General features: G+C 46.2%; 1 protein-coding gene across 5 annotated transcripts in view; it reads right to left on the bottom strand.

Annotated features, from left to right (window-relative positions):
- Nucleotides 1-14,763, bottom strand: part of HHAT (hedgehog acyltransferase) — a 365,126-nt gene extending 350,363 nt beyond the window's left edge. For 3 of the 5 annotated variants that reach the window (XM_039528543.1, XM_039528546.1, XM_039528547.1), the window contains exons 1-2: nucleotides 14,449-14,633; nucleotides 10,884-11,030 (exon numbers count right to left, since the gene is read on the bottom strand). In XM_039528543.1, coding sequence (XP_039384477.1) covers nucleotides 10,884-10,974 — 91 coding nt within the window. In that variant the 5' untranslated portion in view covers nucleotides 10,975-11,030; nucleotides 14,449-14,633. Of the gene's footprint in view, nucleotides 1-10,883; nucleotides 11,031-11,123; nucleotides 11,158-14,448; nucleotides 14,634-14,671 lie in introns of those variants that run through there. The other 2 variants (XM_039528544.1, XM_039528545.1) reach the window with 2 other exon arrangements.
- Nucleotides 14,764-15,658: the final 895 nt, after the last annotated feature.

The raw sequence follows: 15,658 nt of genomic DNA, 5'->3' as shown, positions 1-15,658 counted from the left end.
AAAACGGCCTTGCTATGGAAACATTTTATTCATGTACAATGGCTCCTTTATTTTTTCCCCCATGACTGACAGCTTCAGCATGTCACCAACTCCTGAAAGCAGACTTTCACTGATTAGGAGGAGGAGAAAGAGAACAGAAGAGGACATGTTCACTGAAATAATGGATGCCTCTGGGACAGCCGACACAGAGCTGAGAGCGTGGAGGATTTCAGTATCCGAGAAGTTAGACATGGACATGAAGAGCAGGAAAGCTGCCAATGAGCAAGAGCGTGCGGCGCAGGATGAGATGCTTCGGATTATAAGGGACCAAGCAGACATGTTGAGGCATCTGGTTGAACTGCAGGAACACAAACAGGAGGGTAGAGTCTCTCTGCAGACCCTCGTGGACAGCCAGTGAGCATCGCCTGAAGCAGAATCACCCTCCGCCAAGTGTTCCATGAGGCGTGGGTAAAAAGTCCATTATTCCTTTACTTAACACAGGTGGAGGGTACAAGGAACAAAGGAACACAGACTTTTGATGCAGTGTTATGTTACACAGCTGAAAATGTTTCTCCTGTTCCAACTTGACAACTCCTTGCCCCCAAGGTTACCTTATTTTTTTCTGTTCTCCCTCTTTACTTATGTTTGTTAAATGAAGTAAATGGATTCAAGAAATAAATGTTCTTTATGAGTAGAAGCAGTGGGCTTGGGTGGGGGGTTGGCTTTACAGGGAGCGTGATACAAGGCAGGTGAAGGTTTGGGAAAGCACAATGCAGACAAGCAGCTCACGTTACTGTGACTCATTATTGAAACGGCTTTTCAAAGTCTCACGGATACGCAGCGCCCCTTGCTGCGCCTTTCTTATTGCCCTGGTGTCTGGCTGCTCAAAAATGGCTGCCAGGGGATCTGTCTCAACTGCCCATCCCTGCGGAAAATCCCCCCCCCCTTTTTTTCCACAGATATTATGGAGCACACAGCAGGCAGCTATAACCGTGGGGATGTTCTCTTCACTAAGGTCCAACCTTGTTAGTAAACTTCTCCAGCGCCCTTTCAAATGACCAAGGACACATTCAACCACCATTTTGCACTTGCTGAGCCTATGGTTGAACCATTGCTTACTGCTGTCCAGACAGCTGGTGTATGGCTTCAGGAGCCATGGGACCACGGGGTAGGCTTGGTCCCCCCAGGATAACTATAGGCATCTCAATATCATCAATGTTCATTTTGTGGTCTGGAAAGAAAGTCCCGGATTTCAGTTTTTTGAACAGACCCAAACTCCTAAAGATGCGCGCGTCATGAACCTTTCCTGACCATCCTTCATTGATGTCGGTGAAATGCTCCGTGATCCACCAGTGCTTGCAATGCCACTGAAAAGTATCCCTTTTGGTTTATGTACTCTCTGGAAAGATGGTCTCGTGCCAAGATTGGGATGTGCGTGCCATCTATCGCTCCACTGCAATTAGGAAACCCCATTGCGGCAAAACCATCCACTATGTCCTGCACATTTCCCAGACTAACTACCCTTCGTGGCAGAAGTCAATTAATGGCCCTGCACACTTGGAGCACAGTAGCTCCCACAGTTGATTTATCTACTCCAAATTGATTCTCTACTGACTGGTAACTGTCCGGCTCTGCAAGCTTCCAAACAGTGATCATCACTCGCTTCTCCACTGTCAGAGTAGCTCTCATTTTTGTGTTGCTGAACTGCAGGGCAGAGCTCTGCACAAAGTTCCTGTAAGGCGGCCTTCTGCATTCAAAAGTGCTGCAGCCACTGCTCGTCATCCCATACCTGCTAAATGATGCGGTCCCACCAGTCGGTGCTTGTTTCACAGGACCAGAAATGGTGCTCAACAGAGTGCAGCTGCTTTGTGACTGCCAGCAGCAACTGTGAATTGTTTTTTTCAATGGCTTGCAACAGGACTGCTTGCAGGATAGCACTATGTTCCGCATGGCAGACCCTACTTCGGCTCTGGAAATACTGCAGGAGAAGACGTGAGGTGTTTGAGATGCTCACAGCAAGAGTGTACAACTGAGCAGGCTCCATGCTTCTGGGGTTATGGTGTATCTGCCGCAAACTTAAGGCGTGAAAACCACTAGGTTGTTTGCTACTGAGCACAGAGCATCGTGGGATGCCGATGCAATGTTCCCATTCTCCTCTGGGACAATGTTTTGGTTCCATGAGGCATTGCACAAACTTCCCAAAACACACTGCGGCAAGTTGCACTTTGGGATAGCTACTCATGACGCACTGCTTTGTGCACTGACGCAGGCACTGCTAGTGAGGATGCACTCCATCGAGACAATCAACTTAATTAATTCAGAGGATCGAGGTCAAATTAGATAAAGTCGACTTAATTTTGTAGTGTAGACAAGCCCTTAGAGCAACCACCACAGCAAGAAAAGAACTAATGTGCAGCAAAACACTCTACAGTGAGACAATATCAAAGGAAACTTAATTAGACAAGATAGCTTTGAGTAAATAGATGGAAACAAATGCATACAGCTGTATTGTATCACACTATATAATTCTATTGCTTAATTATTTGCAGAGGAAACACATTATAACAGGAGTCAGCAACCTTTTAGAAGTGGTATACCGAGTCTTCATTTATTCACTCTAAGTTAAGGTTTCACGTGCCAGTCATACATTTTAATGTTTTTAGAAGGTCTCTTTCTATAAGTCTATAATTTAATAACTAAACTATTGTTATATGTAAAGTAAATAAGGTTTTTAAAATGTTTAAGAAGTTTCATTTAAAATTAAATTAAAATGCAGAGCCCCCTGGACAAGTGGCCAGGACCCAGGCAGTGTGAGTGCCACTGAAAATCAGCTCGCATGCCACCTTTGGCACGCGTGCCATACGTTGCCTATCCCTGCATTATGACCAGGGGCGGCTCCAGGCACCAGCACGCCAAGCGCGTGCTTGGGGCGGCAAGCCACCGGGGGCGCTCTGGCGGTTGCCGCGAGGGCGGCAGGCAGGCTGCTTTCGGCAGCATGCCTGCGGAGGGTCCACTGGTCTCGCGGCTTCGGCGGACCTCCCACAGGCTGCTGCCAAATCTGCGGGACCAGGGACCTCCTGCAGGCAAGCCGCTGAAGGCAGCCTGCCTGCCGTGCTTGGGGCCACAAAATACCTAGAGCCGCCCCTGATCATAACATATAATACTCATTTAATCTTCTAATAACTCTTCTGTTTTTGTAATTAAAAAGTGGCCATAATCTCTTTTTTTCATCTTCTTGTTATACATCATTTATTAGGAGTACCATATATATTATTTAAGCAAAGTCTCTTATAGAACAATCAGACTGTATCTATGCATCCGAAGAAGTGGGCTGTAGAGGACTCATTTCTTCCTAAATGCCCACTTTTGAAATGCTCAAATACATAGATTTCTAAAACTAGCAAAGGTAGTGTTGAATGAAGAGTGAACTTGGTGCACTTTCAATGTTATTAGGTAAATAAACAGCTGCATAAGATGGGTGTCACCATGGTCCTTTCTCATGGCACTCCCTGGGACTCAGTCTGTGGCATCTGGGTGTTCTGCCACCATAGTCCAGTCACAAGAAGCTCAGCCCTGTGGCTGAGAGCTGCACAGTCTGCCCCTTCTGGAGCTGTCAATAACCACAAAAAGTGAACACAAGTGAACTGTCCTACGGGTGTGGTAAGACTCTCTTCCTTCAGAGGGCTTCCGAGAAACTGTAGGTCCCTATTGGGGCTCACAGGCAAATATAGAAGAATAGGCCCATCAAACGTGGATCAGCATCGGGCCCTCCTTCACTTCAGGGAGGAGCCATTGCTTGTCCAAGGAGTTCTTGCTTTCAGCCAGCTCTGATCCAGGAGTTGAGGACTGGAGGTCCACTCTCCTCTCTAGTCTACCACCAAACGATGTTGTGCTCTCCCCTTTTAAGCTCCTCCCTCCAACTCTGGCATCTCTCAGAGGTGTGGAGAGGTGCAGCTGACTTGGTCCATACTAGCTCGTTTACCCCATGTTGCCCAATGTGGGGTCTGTACACACCCTCCCACTCAAGATGGCATTTGGGGAACCAGGGCTAGCTTCCCCAAATTCCCTCGGGGTGTGGGGGTGTGGAATCAGCATTCTGGTCAGCCTTTCCAGCCTGTGTTACAACAGGAAGGTGTACGGCTGGAGAGAGAAGTACCAATGCATAAGCCAAGGATTCATGTGTTTCACAATGTTCAACTACCTCAGAAAAGCATTACTCTTGGGGGAATTCTACGCCACTGCGCAATGCAGAATTTTGCAGAATGCCATTTCCTCCGCAGAATTTCTGGCTGCCACTAGGGGCCGCTGGACTCCGCAGAGCCCAGCTCGCAATGAGCAGAGCACCCAGCCTGGCGGGGCTGGAGGCTGCACACTTTGATCCAGCCTGCAGCTGGGCTCTGCGGGGAGAGGTATGTGGGTGTCTGGGCTGGGGGCTGCCCTGTTGCTGGGCTCTGTGGGGAGTGGGGTGTGTCCTGAAGCTGGGCTCTGAGGGGAATGGGAGTGCAGACGTCTGGGCTCTGGGAGCCCCACCCAGCCCTCTCCAGTACCCCCCAACTGGAACTGGGTTGTTGTAGGGGTTTCTTTAACACTCTACTGTGGGAAAGAATGTTGGTTGTTGTCTGTATTTTTTATATACTTGTCGACGAGTATTTTGAAATAAATTACCAAAATAATTGAAACTCGAGTGATTATATACAGAATTTTGCAGAATTTTTAATTTTTTGGTGCAAAATTCCCTCAGGAGTAAAGCATGAATGGATTTCCAAGAGGTAATATCAGAGAGAAACCACAGTCCATTTCACTACCAGTCCTTTGTTTTCTATCTCTGGGTATGCCAGCTTCAGAGAAACAGCTTGAGGCTTAATATATATAGCTCAGGGTCTTTTCCCAGTCTACCTCCTCTGATTTTACTGCTCCCAGGGCCACCTCCAGAGTGTCCATATGCCAAAAAATTTGGGCTATACAAAACAGGCTCTTTACACAGATGGTCTTTCAATGTCTGGAAAGCCTTTTCGCTGGCTTCTGCCCCATATGTCCTTAATCAAGTCTATGACAGGGGCCACTATCATAGAGATCCATGGCAGAAGCCTGGCAGTAGTAACCCATGAGCCCCAAAAACTTCCAAACCTGTTTTTTGGTTGTTGGGAATTAGTAGACTTTTAAGGCCTGGATCTTGTCCACTAGGAGCCAGACCTGGCCTTTCTCCAAAGTATATCCCAGGTTGGTGGTCTCCTGCTCCTTTCCAATGCTACATTTCACCAGGTTCATGGTCAGTCCAGCTTCCTGCAGGAAACAGAGAACGGCAGTGATCTGTTCTAGATGGGCCTCCCAGCCCCAGTTACAGATGACATCATCAAGATAGGCTGCCCCGTATGAGCCATGTGGTCTGCAAACTTGGTCCATGAGTCATTGGAACAATGCTGTTGCTCCACGGAGGCTAAAATGAAATTGATGTAAGCCAAATGAGGTGATGAAAGCAGTTTTCTCACATGATTCTGATGTGAGCAGCATCCGCCAGCATCCTTTTGTCAGGTCTAACGTTGTGATATATTGGGCCTCTCCCAGCCAGTCCAGTAGTTCAGCCACCCAGGGCATGGGGCATGCGTCAAATTTAGAGACAGCATTAACCTTTCTAAAGTCTATGCAGAACTGGATGGCACCATCCAGTTTAGGGACCATTCCAATGGGACTTTGTATGTCGCTATGAGACTCTTCAATGACTCCTAACTCCAGCATGTCACAGAGTTCTAGCTTCACTGCGTCACGCATTTTTCAAGGAAGCAACTCAGGGTTCTCCCAGATATCCTGGCTCCATTTGGACATGGTGGTGAAGTAGATGGGTTCATCTCAGCCGGGATGAAAATATCGCCAAGAAGGTGTTCACCAACTGTCATACTTGGACCCTCCACTTCAAGAGGAGGTTCTCTCATATTTGCACAGGGTCAGGATCCTGAGAGGTGAACGCTTGGAGTCCCAATACTGGTTCCAGTGGCAAGGGACTCTGAACAAGCCTTCACAGGCCTCCCAGGGTTTCAGGAGGTTAACATGCTAGACCTGCCTTGTCCTTCTCATCTCTGATTTCATGATTAACTGGCCCCACCTGACTTACTTTGGATGTCCTTGACACTTGGCCAGTAACTTGGAGAGGAGTACCAGTCCCTAGGTTAAATACATGCATATATGTTCCTTTGTTATAAGCTCACTCCTGGGCATGTTGAGCATGAAGGAGATTTTCTTTGGCTAAGGCCCCCAGGATTTTGAGCCTTTCCTGGAGCTTTGGGATGCAGTGTACAGCATTCTCTGTTTTTGCAGTCTGTTCCTCCCACATCTCTTGTACAAGGTCCAGGCTAGCCCCTGGTTGTCTTCTGTGCAAAAGTACAAAGAGGGAAAATCCAGTAGATGACTGGGGTACCTCCTGAATGGCAATTAAAAGGGGGTGCAACTACCAGGGTTTTGGTCACCCCTTTGGGGCCAACAATCTGGCACTCAGGACAGAAACTGCAGAAATCTGTGACCTCTTGGTGAACCCTGGGCCAGTAGAAGCAGCCCAGAATCCCAGCTGGGGTCTTCTCACATGACCTCACGCCAATGAGACCAGAGAACAAAGAGTTGTGATTGAATATCACTGGTCTGTCAGTCTCTCTCCTGATGGTACAATGGCTCAGCCCAGAGCTCACATCAGGAGTACTGCCCTGCTCAATGTGGGTCTATCACCTCCCCATTGACTACCAACAGCTGGTCACAGCCCTAGCTCAGGGTTTCATCTTCCGTCTGATCTCTGACAAAGTCAGACCCTCTAGATAAGATATCCCCTTCCAGTAAGGGCTCCAGCATCATTTCATTATTAGGCGGAATTTACGGGGAGCTTCCCATTGGCCAGACCCACCCTCCAAAGTCCAACTCCTCCCTTAAACCTGCCAGGAGTCTGAGTCCACCATCTCTCAGGGTCGCCTAAATTAGCACCTCCAGGGACTCGGGGCTGTCCTAAATCCACTCAGAATCTCTGAAAAATATTCCCAGCCCCATCCCAAGATAATCGGGTAGGTCAGCATCAAGGCCAGCCCCCTCTACAATCGGTTGCACACACATACTAGGATAGGGTTTGACACCTTGTGAACACACTAAGAAAAGGCCACCGGGTTTGGAACCAGGTGGTTCTGAACCAGAGTCAACTACACCTGGAATCAGCCAGGCCATATCCCAGAGCTCTGTCCTATTTATCTAGACATGGACAGTCAGTTTAGCCAGAGTTAATTTACAGGCTCAGCTTTCTTCCATACACACATGCAGGGCTTTGGAACTGTGCTCCGTCTCTGCTCCAGCTCCAGGCAAAAATTTGCAGCTCCACTGCTCCGGAGCTGCTCCACACTCCAGCTCTGGGCTCCGCTCCAAAGCCCTACACACATGTCCATAACTATAGTCCATATGGGGCATTTGTGATACAGGTGTCTTGGGCACCCATGTGAAAACCAATGCCCAATGCTTGCCAGGTGGGCTCCAGCCTTGGGCCTTATGCAAGAGGGAGTCCCTCCTTATACAGTTCCCCTCCTCTTGCCTCCTGGTTTTCCTGGTGAGGAGATGACTGGGGCCTCAGGGTTCCTCAACCAGGCTTGGGCCTAGAGCAACTGAGTTTCCTAATGGAGACGAGCGAAGGGCCCCACAGATTGCTAGGGCCCTTAAAGACTGGTGCCTCCACACCCAGAACTGAGACCTCCATCCATCAATCCTCGCAGCTAGGTTCTTTTTCAACTCTAAGGACCTCTTTTGCCTCTGGCAGCTTCTTAAGCGACGTCCCTGAAGCTACTGCAGCGACCAGCTAGCTCTCCATAAGTAGGGTGACCTGATGTCCCGTTTTTAAAGGGACAGTCCCGTTTCTTGGGACTTTTTCTTATATAGGCGCCTATTACCCCACCCCCATCCCGTTTTTTGACAGTTGCTATCTGGTAACCCTGTCCATAAGCTGGACTGCATCAGCTAGTGTTTCAGACCAGAGTTTGAACACCCAGTCCCTACCCCAGCCAGCAGTATGTGGGAGAACTGCTCTACGAACACAAGCTCAGCAACCTGGACTCCAGTCCAAGTTTTCAGCTTCAACCATCACCAACACAGGTCCTACAACTTCTGAGTCACTACGTAGGACCAGGCTCCATGGAGGTATTTCCATTCATGGTACAGCATGAGTAGGTCTCCTCCATGATGTCAAGGTAGTTCAATGCAGTCACTTTCACCAAGGCATATTCGTGCATTGTTGCTGCATCCAGCCCTCAGTAGGCAGCATGTGAAGGCCTGGATCAGATGAAGCATTAACTTGATGGCCCACTGCTGAGGTGGCCACTGGGCTGCCTGCCATCACCACGCACTTGAATATCACACGGAAAGCCTCCAAGTCATCCCAGGGGCCTATTTTTGTGACCTTCACTGGCATGGCCATAGCCAGGAGGGCTGGGCATATGGATCCTAGAGGTGAAACCTCAGCGGGCCCCTGAGGTCCTTTTAAGGCCACCACTTGTTGGACCAGCCTTTGCTGCTGCAGGAGCTGCTGCTGCTGGGCTGCCTTTTCCTGCTGCTAGTTCTCAGTCATCCAGTGTAGGAAATGTTCCACAACGAGAAATGAACACACGTAAACTGTCCTATGGGTGTGGTAAGGTTCTGTTCCTTCACAGGGCTTATGATAAACTGTGGCCCCAGCTGTGCACTCAGGCTAATAAGAGAATAGTCCCACTAAAAGTGTATCAACATCAGGCTCTCCCTTCTTCAGGGAGGGGATATAGGTCAGAGGTCATTTGAGGAGCTTTTGCCTTCCACCAGTCTTTTCTGGAACTGAGGACTGGAGCTCTCTCTCCTCCCTGATTTGCCACCAACTGTACTATGTTCTTGCCTTTTAAGCACCTCTCTTATCTCTCAGCGTTATGGCAGGGTGAAGCTGACTGAGCCCCCACTAGCTCGTTAACCTTGAGTCGCTCAGAATGTGAATTGTATATCCCGATCACAATGGGAAATATGGATAGTTGAGTTGGCAGGAACAACAGTGAATGAAGAATTAATTATAGACAAAAGGCCTCAATCTGCAAAGACCATGATCATGCAAAGACTTAAGCACGTGGTCAATTTTACACACTGTGAGTAATCCCACTGACTTCAGTTGAACTATTCCAATGGACGGTTTCAGAGTAGCAGCCGTGTTAGTCTGTATCTGCAAAAAGAACAGGAGTACTTGTGGCACCTTAGAGACTAACAAATTTATTTGAACATAAGCTTTCGTGGGCTACAGCCCACTTCTTCGGATGCAGAGAATGGAACATATATTGAGGAGATATATATACATATACAGAGAGCATGAAAAGGTGGGAGTTGTCTTACCAACTCTGAGAGGCCAACTTGTTTTTTTCTCTTACTTAATTGGCCTCTCAGAGTTGGTAAGACAATCCCACCTTTTCATGCTCTCTGTATATGTATATATATCTCCTCAATATATGTTCCATTCTATGCATCCGATGAAGTGGGCTGTAGCCCACGAAAGCTTATGCTCAAATAAATTTGTTAGTCTTTAAGGTGCCACAAGTACTCCTGTTCTTATTCCAATGGAACGACTCACAATGTGCAAAGTTAAGCATATTCTTAAATGTCTTCCTGGACTGGGGTCCAGACAGGCATGTGTGAAAGACATTGGCACTGATTTTACAATACACTGTGCAGTATTTCAGGCTAATGGATAGTAAAGCTATAAGGAGGGAGATGACAATGAAGCTGCAGGAGAAATAGAAGCTTTCCTGAAATATTCGATTCTGTCATTTTGAGAGGGAGAAAGTTCTGCAGCTGCAGTATCTATTGTATTGTAGGGAAAAAAAGGATCATTAAAAAGTCCTACACAAAAGTTGTTTCAGACTATTATATACAACAACGTTTGTGGCATGTGTCCGGAGTTAAATGATTGATGCCTCTCAACTCTGGCACAGAAGCTGTTACAGCAATTCCTTTTGGTATGCATAACTCACAGATCTATATGGGTTAGCTGTCAATTATGTACTCCTTCCCAGGCATGGAACAGTTTGCCCCTCAGGTTTGAAACACTGACAGGAGAACACTGTTAATTTGAGTGATTAAAAGCAGGACATTTTATAAGAGAAAAATATAATCCCCTTTCCTCACTAATTCTGCAACTTTTGAATTAGATTGGGCAGCTCTCACTAGGGAGCATTTACTCACATGACCTCAACAGGCTTCCGATCAGGTCCAACGAGCATAAGTGTTTACAAAACTGAGGACTGAGTGACTTGCCCAAAGCCACAGGAATAAAATGTCAGAGAGTAGAACTCAAAAGCTCCTGGATTCTAGTCCTGCACCCAGACCATTCCTGTCTCTCACAATTTTAATATGGGTCCTGATCTTGCAAACACTTGTGCATGTGCTAAGCTTTAAGCACATCTATAGACCCTCTGATTTTAATGAGACTACTCACAGGCTTAAACACTTGTGTAAGTATGCAGAAGATCAGACGAAATACACTACAAAATTATAAAGAAAAAAATCTGTATTTATTCCTCTACATAGCATATTTATAATTTGATCTATTAAAGGCAATATATCTATTAATGGCAAATGTCAAGATACCCCTTTCCAACTGTCCTCCAAATACCATAAACACCAGCTCTGAATAAGCTTTGACAAAAGACTCCTTGCACAGCTTGCCCCTCCTGCTATTTTTTTATATACTGTTGGTTCTCAGTTAGAGAGAGGATATAGGTACTTTCAGTTCAAAAGTCTCAGAGGGAAACGCTGCTGGAGCCTGCCTGGAAAATAAACTAATGCATTAAATAATAAAGCTAGTCAATAATTGACTAGCATGAACCTCAAAGGCAAGAAGCAATACCAAAAAAATGAACAGGACAGCCTTACAGACTTACCTCTGGAGACTTTGTACACTTCATAGAAGGAATAAAAGTGGAAGCCAAGTGAAAGAAGCAGGTAAAGAAACATTTCCCATAGTGGCAGCATCACTACTTGCAATGTAAGTTTCTCTGGCCTCCAGATGACGTCCTTGTTGTTAGCTTCTGAAAAACAGTACGCAAAATTATAGGAAATAGTTCAGTATGGTGAGTATTTAATAGCAACAACCAGGGACATAATGCAATAAAGACACATACTTTTTGGTGACCAAGTGACATATCCTGCAGTTTTCTGAATCTTTGTGTCGTTTTATAATCAGTATGAGAAAATGGCAGGGCACACCCACCAACCCAAAATGTCAGTTTGGAAATCCTTTCCTCCAATTGAGTCCTCATTCACATGCTACATGTTGGCAGTGGATGAGCCTTTCCAGAGTAACTATTCTTTGGCTTCAAGCTGAAACTTACAAAGCCTCTCAGTGTTCTGGCCACTTGCTTTCAAAGTAACAACATGTCTAAAAAAGTTTATTTTTAATGCTGGCTTTTTTTTTCTTTTCAAAAGGATTAATGTGGGAAGTAACTATCAGTCATTTCCTTTCTATACAAAACAGGCCAATTTATGGTATTTTAATGTACAACATAAAAAAGAAATATTTAAATCTTACTTTCAATTTAATCAAATACAGGAATCCATCAACTAAATTCCATATTAGAAGTATGCTGTATAAAACAAGAACGGATTTGAATGATAAGGGTAATCATGAGACACTTTTAGGACCCTGAAATTTAAAAAAAAAAATCACAAATACATAGAAAGACCTATGCCATTATCAGGGCTTCACCCACACATATGATCTTGCAGGATCGGGGAGTTCCGAATTCTTTAAAAGAGAGCATATGTTCACTATTAAATATTCAGAGCACAAAGCTTTAAAATTTACGTATAGTAACAGCACTTCAAAACTGCTCTATGTAAAATCAGATCATAGCACAGTGACCCACTGTGTAATGGATATATTGTTTCTACATTCTGAGGAGGAATTTAATAAGGGGCATTTTCTCTTTTGAAGGGCCAAATACAATAAAAGCATATCCAACATCTGTGTTGCAACATATTCAGACAGAACAATAAGGTTTCTGCAGCGTGGGTGCTGGACCTACCTTTTATTGTATCCCACCTATATTTTGAGCAATTACATAGTCACCTTTTTCAAACTTTTTGATGTTTCAAAATTCAGAATCATTTTCACTTTGCTAAGGCACTCTCCACTGAAAACACTGGACTATAACAAATCCAGTCTGATATACTGTGATCTGAAGTACCTATAAGATAATTACCAATCCCTCTTCCGATTTTTTGGGGTAGAGTTCTCTTACTAAAAAAAGAACAGGAGTACTTGTGGCACCTTAGAGACTAAAAAATTTATTTCAGCATAAGCTTTTGTGGGCTACAGTTCACTTCTTCGGATGCATAGAATGGAACACACAGACAGGAGATATTTATACATACAGAGAACATGAAAAGGTGGAAGTACGCATACCAACTGTAAGAGTCCAATCAATTGAGATGAGCTATCATCAGCAGGAGAAAAAAAACCTTAGTGTTCTCTTACTGTTTTCTGAGCTAAGACTGCTACATTTGGCAACATTTTTTGCTTTTAAATGTTTCTTAAAGTCACAAAGTCTTATTCTCTAAAGCAGCGTCTCAAACTTTTTCATTGTCCTCCCAACTGCTTGATACTGAGAGCGTTTCGTTATGTAGATACCAAGAACAACACTGCAGGCCTGCGGCTGAGCGCTGAGGAGGTCAGCAAGAGATTCTCTTTCACGTTGTTGAGGTATAGCTTCGATAGTGGCATCAGGGACAGTTGACTCACGGTTCAGGAATAACTCAAAATGCTCCCTCCATCTGAACAGGAGCCCTTATGCAAACTAAGAACAACAAGGCAGCAGGGCCAGACGGCATACCACCTGAAGTCTACAAGTTTGGAGGTGAAGAACCGTAGGGAAGCTCCACAAACTTTTTCTTCATATCTAGTATAGTGAGAAGATTCCAGAAGACTTGAGAACCGCTAACATTGTTACAATCTTTAAGAAGGGAGATAAGTCAGCCTGTGGAAACTAATGAGGCATTGCCTTGCTGTCTTCTTAAAGATTGTAACAATGTTAGCGTTTCTCAAGTCTTCTGGAATCTTCTCACTATACTAGATATGAAGAAAAAGTTTGTGGAGCTTCCCTACGGTTCTTCACCTCCAAACTTGTAGACTTCAGGTGGTATGCCGTCTGGCCCTGCTGCCTTGTTGTTCTTAGTTTGCATAAGGGCTCCTGTTCAGATGGAGGGAGCATTTTGAGTTATTCCTGAACCGTGAGTCAACTGTCCCTGATGCCACTATCGAAGCTATACCTCAACATGAAAGAGAATCTCTTGCTGACCTCCTGACCCTTGAAGACGTAACACAAGCCATTCAAATGAGGCACGTGGTAAGCCTTTGCAGGACTGGGGCCTTAATTTGTTACAACTTTAAAAGCTATTCTCTTTTGGTTTAAAACAAAACTCTGGATACAAAGAAGGGCTAACACAAGCAAAATGTAAGTTGCGAAGACTTCACAAACTTTTGGTAAATAATCTGACGACCAAGTATGATTTACCGCAGAACTCCTCAAATAATTTTGAATAATGAATAAATCTGAGAAATTTTCAGTCTGTTCAAAAACAATTTAGGAAGGAGGCAAAATTCATTACAATTTTATTTTGTGAATTATTTGTTCAACTTGACATATAGCACCTTGAATTATCAATCAATGAACTGATTGCTTTGAATTCAGTGTTTGGCAGCAACAGACTCCCAGCAATCTTTTTTTTTTTTTGAAAGCAGAGTCCATACAGGGCCTGATCCAAAGCCCACTGAAATCGACAGAATGACCCCATTCACTTCCGTGACCTCTGGATCAGCACCTTGGTGCATCAGATATGTTCCAAAGGCAAAAATATAGAAATAAAAATTCTGTTACCCTGGTGAAGAGCATAGTGTAAAATCCTAAATCAACACAGATCTCATAGTCTAAAGTATCTGCATGAACCAGGGATACAAGTCATCCCAGGCACAGTGAATTTAGCAATAGTCAGAGAGGAAGACAAACTCCATCAGAGGAGAGAATAACAGTTTAATGTTTCAAGCTTTTCCCCAAAATGTATCTGCAGAGATTCTCCTTCTATTGAACACTGCTGTACATACCTGCACTCCTCTAGATAAAGCGTCCCTATTGATTGGTGTTATTGCTTTTGTGCCTATGCACAACTAGTAGATCTTGTTCTTAGGAGATTCATTCAGCTCCCTCTTGTGATTAATATTAAAGCAGCTTCCTAAAGACCCTCCTCTTGACACTTATGGGATCCCCCTCCCCCTTTGCTCTGAGTATTTCAGTGGGGCAATGTAGGAAATCCCCCTTCTCATTATTATTCATTCTCTCTCTCTCTCTCTCTCTCCAGAGGGACAGTTTGAGAGCAGGGGCCCCTGTTCTTGCCCAGGCAATACTGTGGGAACCATTCACGATGGAGCAAACGTGCAGGCTGCGATCAGACCTTTGTTTCTTTTCCGTATCCAGCCTCCAATGCCCTTTCCAGGTCCGGGTACTGCCGCGCCCCCCGGGCTCACCCCGCAATGCGCTCCCTACAGGGACATGCCTTGTCCGCTGCCAACTCGCCGCGAGGCGCCGCGGAGCTGCAGCCACCCCCGCCCCGGCGGCTCCGCGCCTGGCAAACCCGCCCCAAAGCGGCGGGGCGGAACAGAGGCTGAGGCACCGACCTTAGAGAGCCCGCGCTCCCCAGCTCCGTGCACGGAGCCAGCCACTCCCCAGCGCTTCCGGCTTCGGCCTGCACCGCCCTCCCCAGCCCGGTCCCGCCCCGCCTCCGGCTCCCACAGCGCCCGCCCCGGGGGGCCGGGAGAGCGGGCGCGGGGCGGTCACAGAGTCCGGGGGGCCTCTGGCTTGTTGGGTTCGCGTCACTGAGGCGACCGCCGCCCGCGCTGTGCTGCAGCCTTAGGGCGCAGTGTGAATGCACCGGATCGCCCAGGGCAGGAATGCCAAGTGCGTGTAATTCATGCCCAGAGAAGCCAGGAGGGAGTCTGCCCTCCTCCCATCCCAAGCCAGTCCTTCCTCTGGGCAGCGCTAGCAAAAGGACCAGGAGCCCCTTCTTCCCCAGGGAGGCCCAGGCCACCGTGTCCCATGTGGCACCTTATAGACTAACAGACATTTTGGAGCATGAGCTTTCGTAGGTGCATGCATGCATCCGACGAAGTGGGTATTCACCCACAAAAGCTCACGCTCCAAAACGTCTGTTAGTCTATAAGGTGCTGCAGGACTCTTTGCTGCTTTTACAGATCCAGACTAACATGGCTACCCCTCTGATACATGTCCCATGTGTTCAGCCCAGGTGGGCCCCATGGCCCATCCTCCACGCTCTGAAATCTTGGTTAGGCCCAAAACCACCCCATTGGCTTTTTAAAAATAATAAAGGTTGGGTTCTTTTTCTTGGCCCTCTGGTTTTGGAGCCTTCAGGGGGCACATTTCCAAGCTTTTCCTTGCAGCCATGAGGCCTCAAAACCTTTTTTCATAATGAGAGCCAACAGCCAAGTCGCTGCTGAGTCACATGAGTCCTGGAGCTGGAGATTTAAGAAAACAACAAATATCACAAGATGTGCAATAAGAGGAGCTGACAATAGTGGGGCCTGACTAGCATTGTCTTCTCTGCCTCTGGCTCTACATAGAGGGTAAAATCCTAGCTCCACTGAAGC

This window comes from Mauremys reevesii, linkage group 3 (assembly GCF_016161935.1).
Source record: "Mauremys reevesii isolate NIE-2019 linkage group 3, ASM1616193v1, whole genome shotgun sequence".
NCBI lineage: Eukaryota > Metazoa > Chordata > Testudines > Geoemydidae > Mauremys > Mauremys reevesii.
The sequence above is the reverse complement of the archived record's forward strand: the minus strand, read 5'-3'. Positions and strand labels throughout refer to the sequence as shown.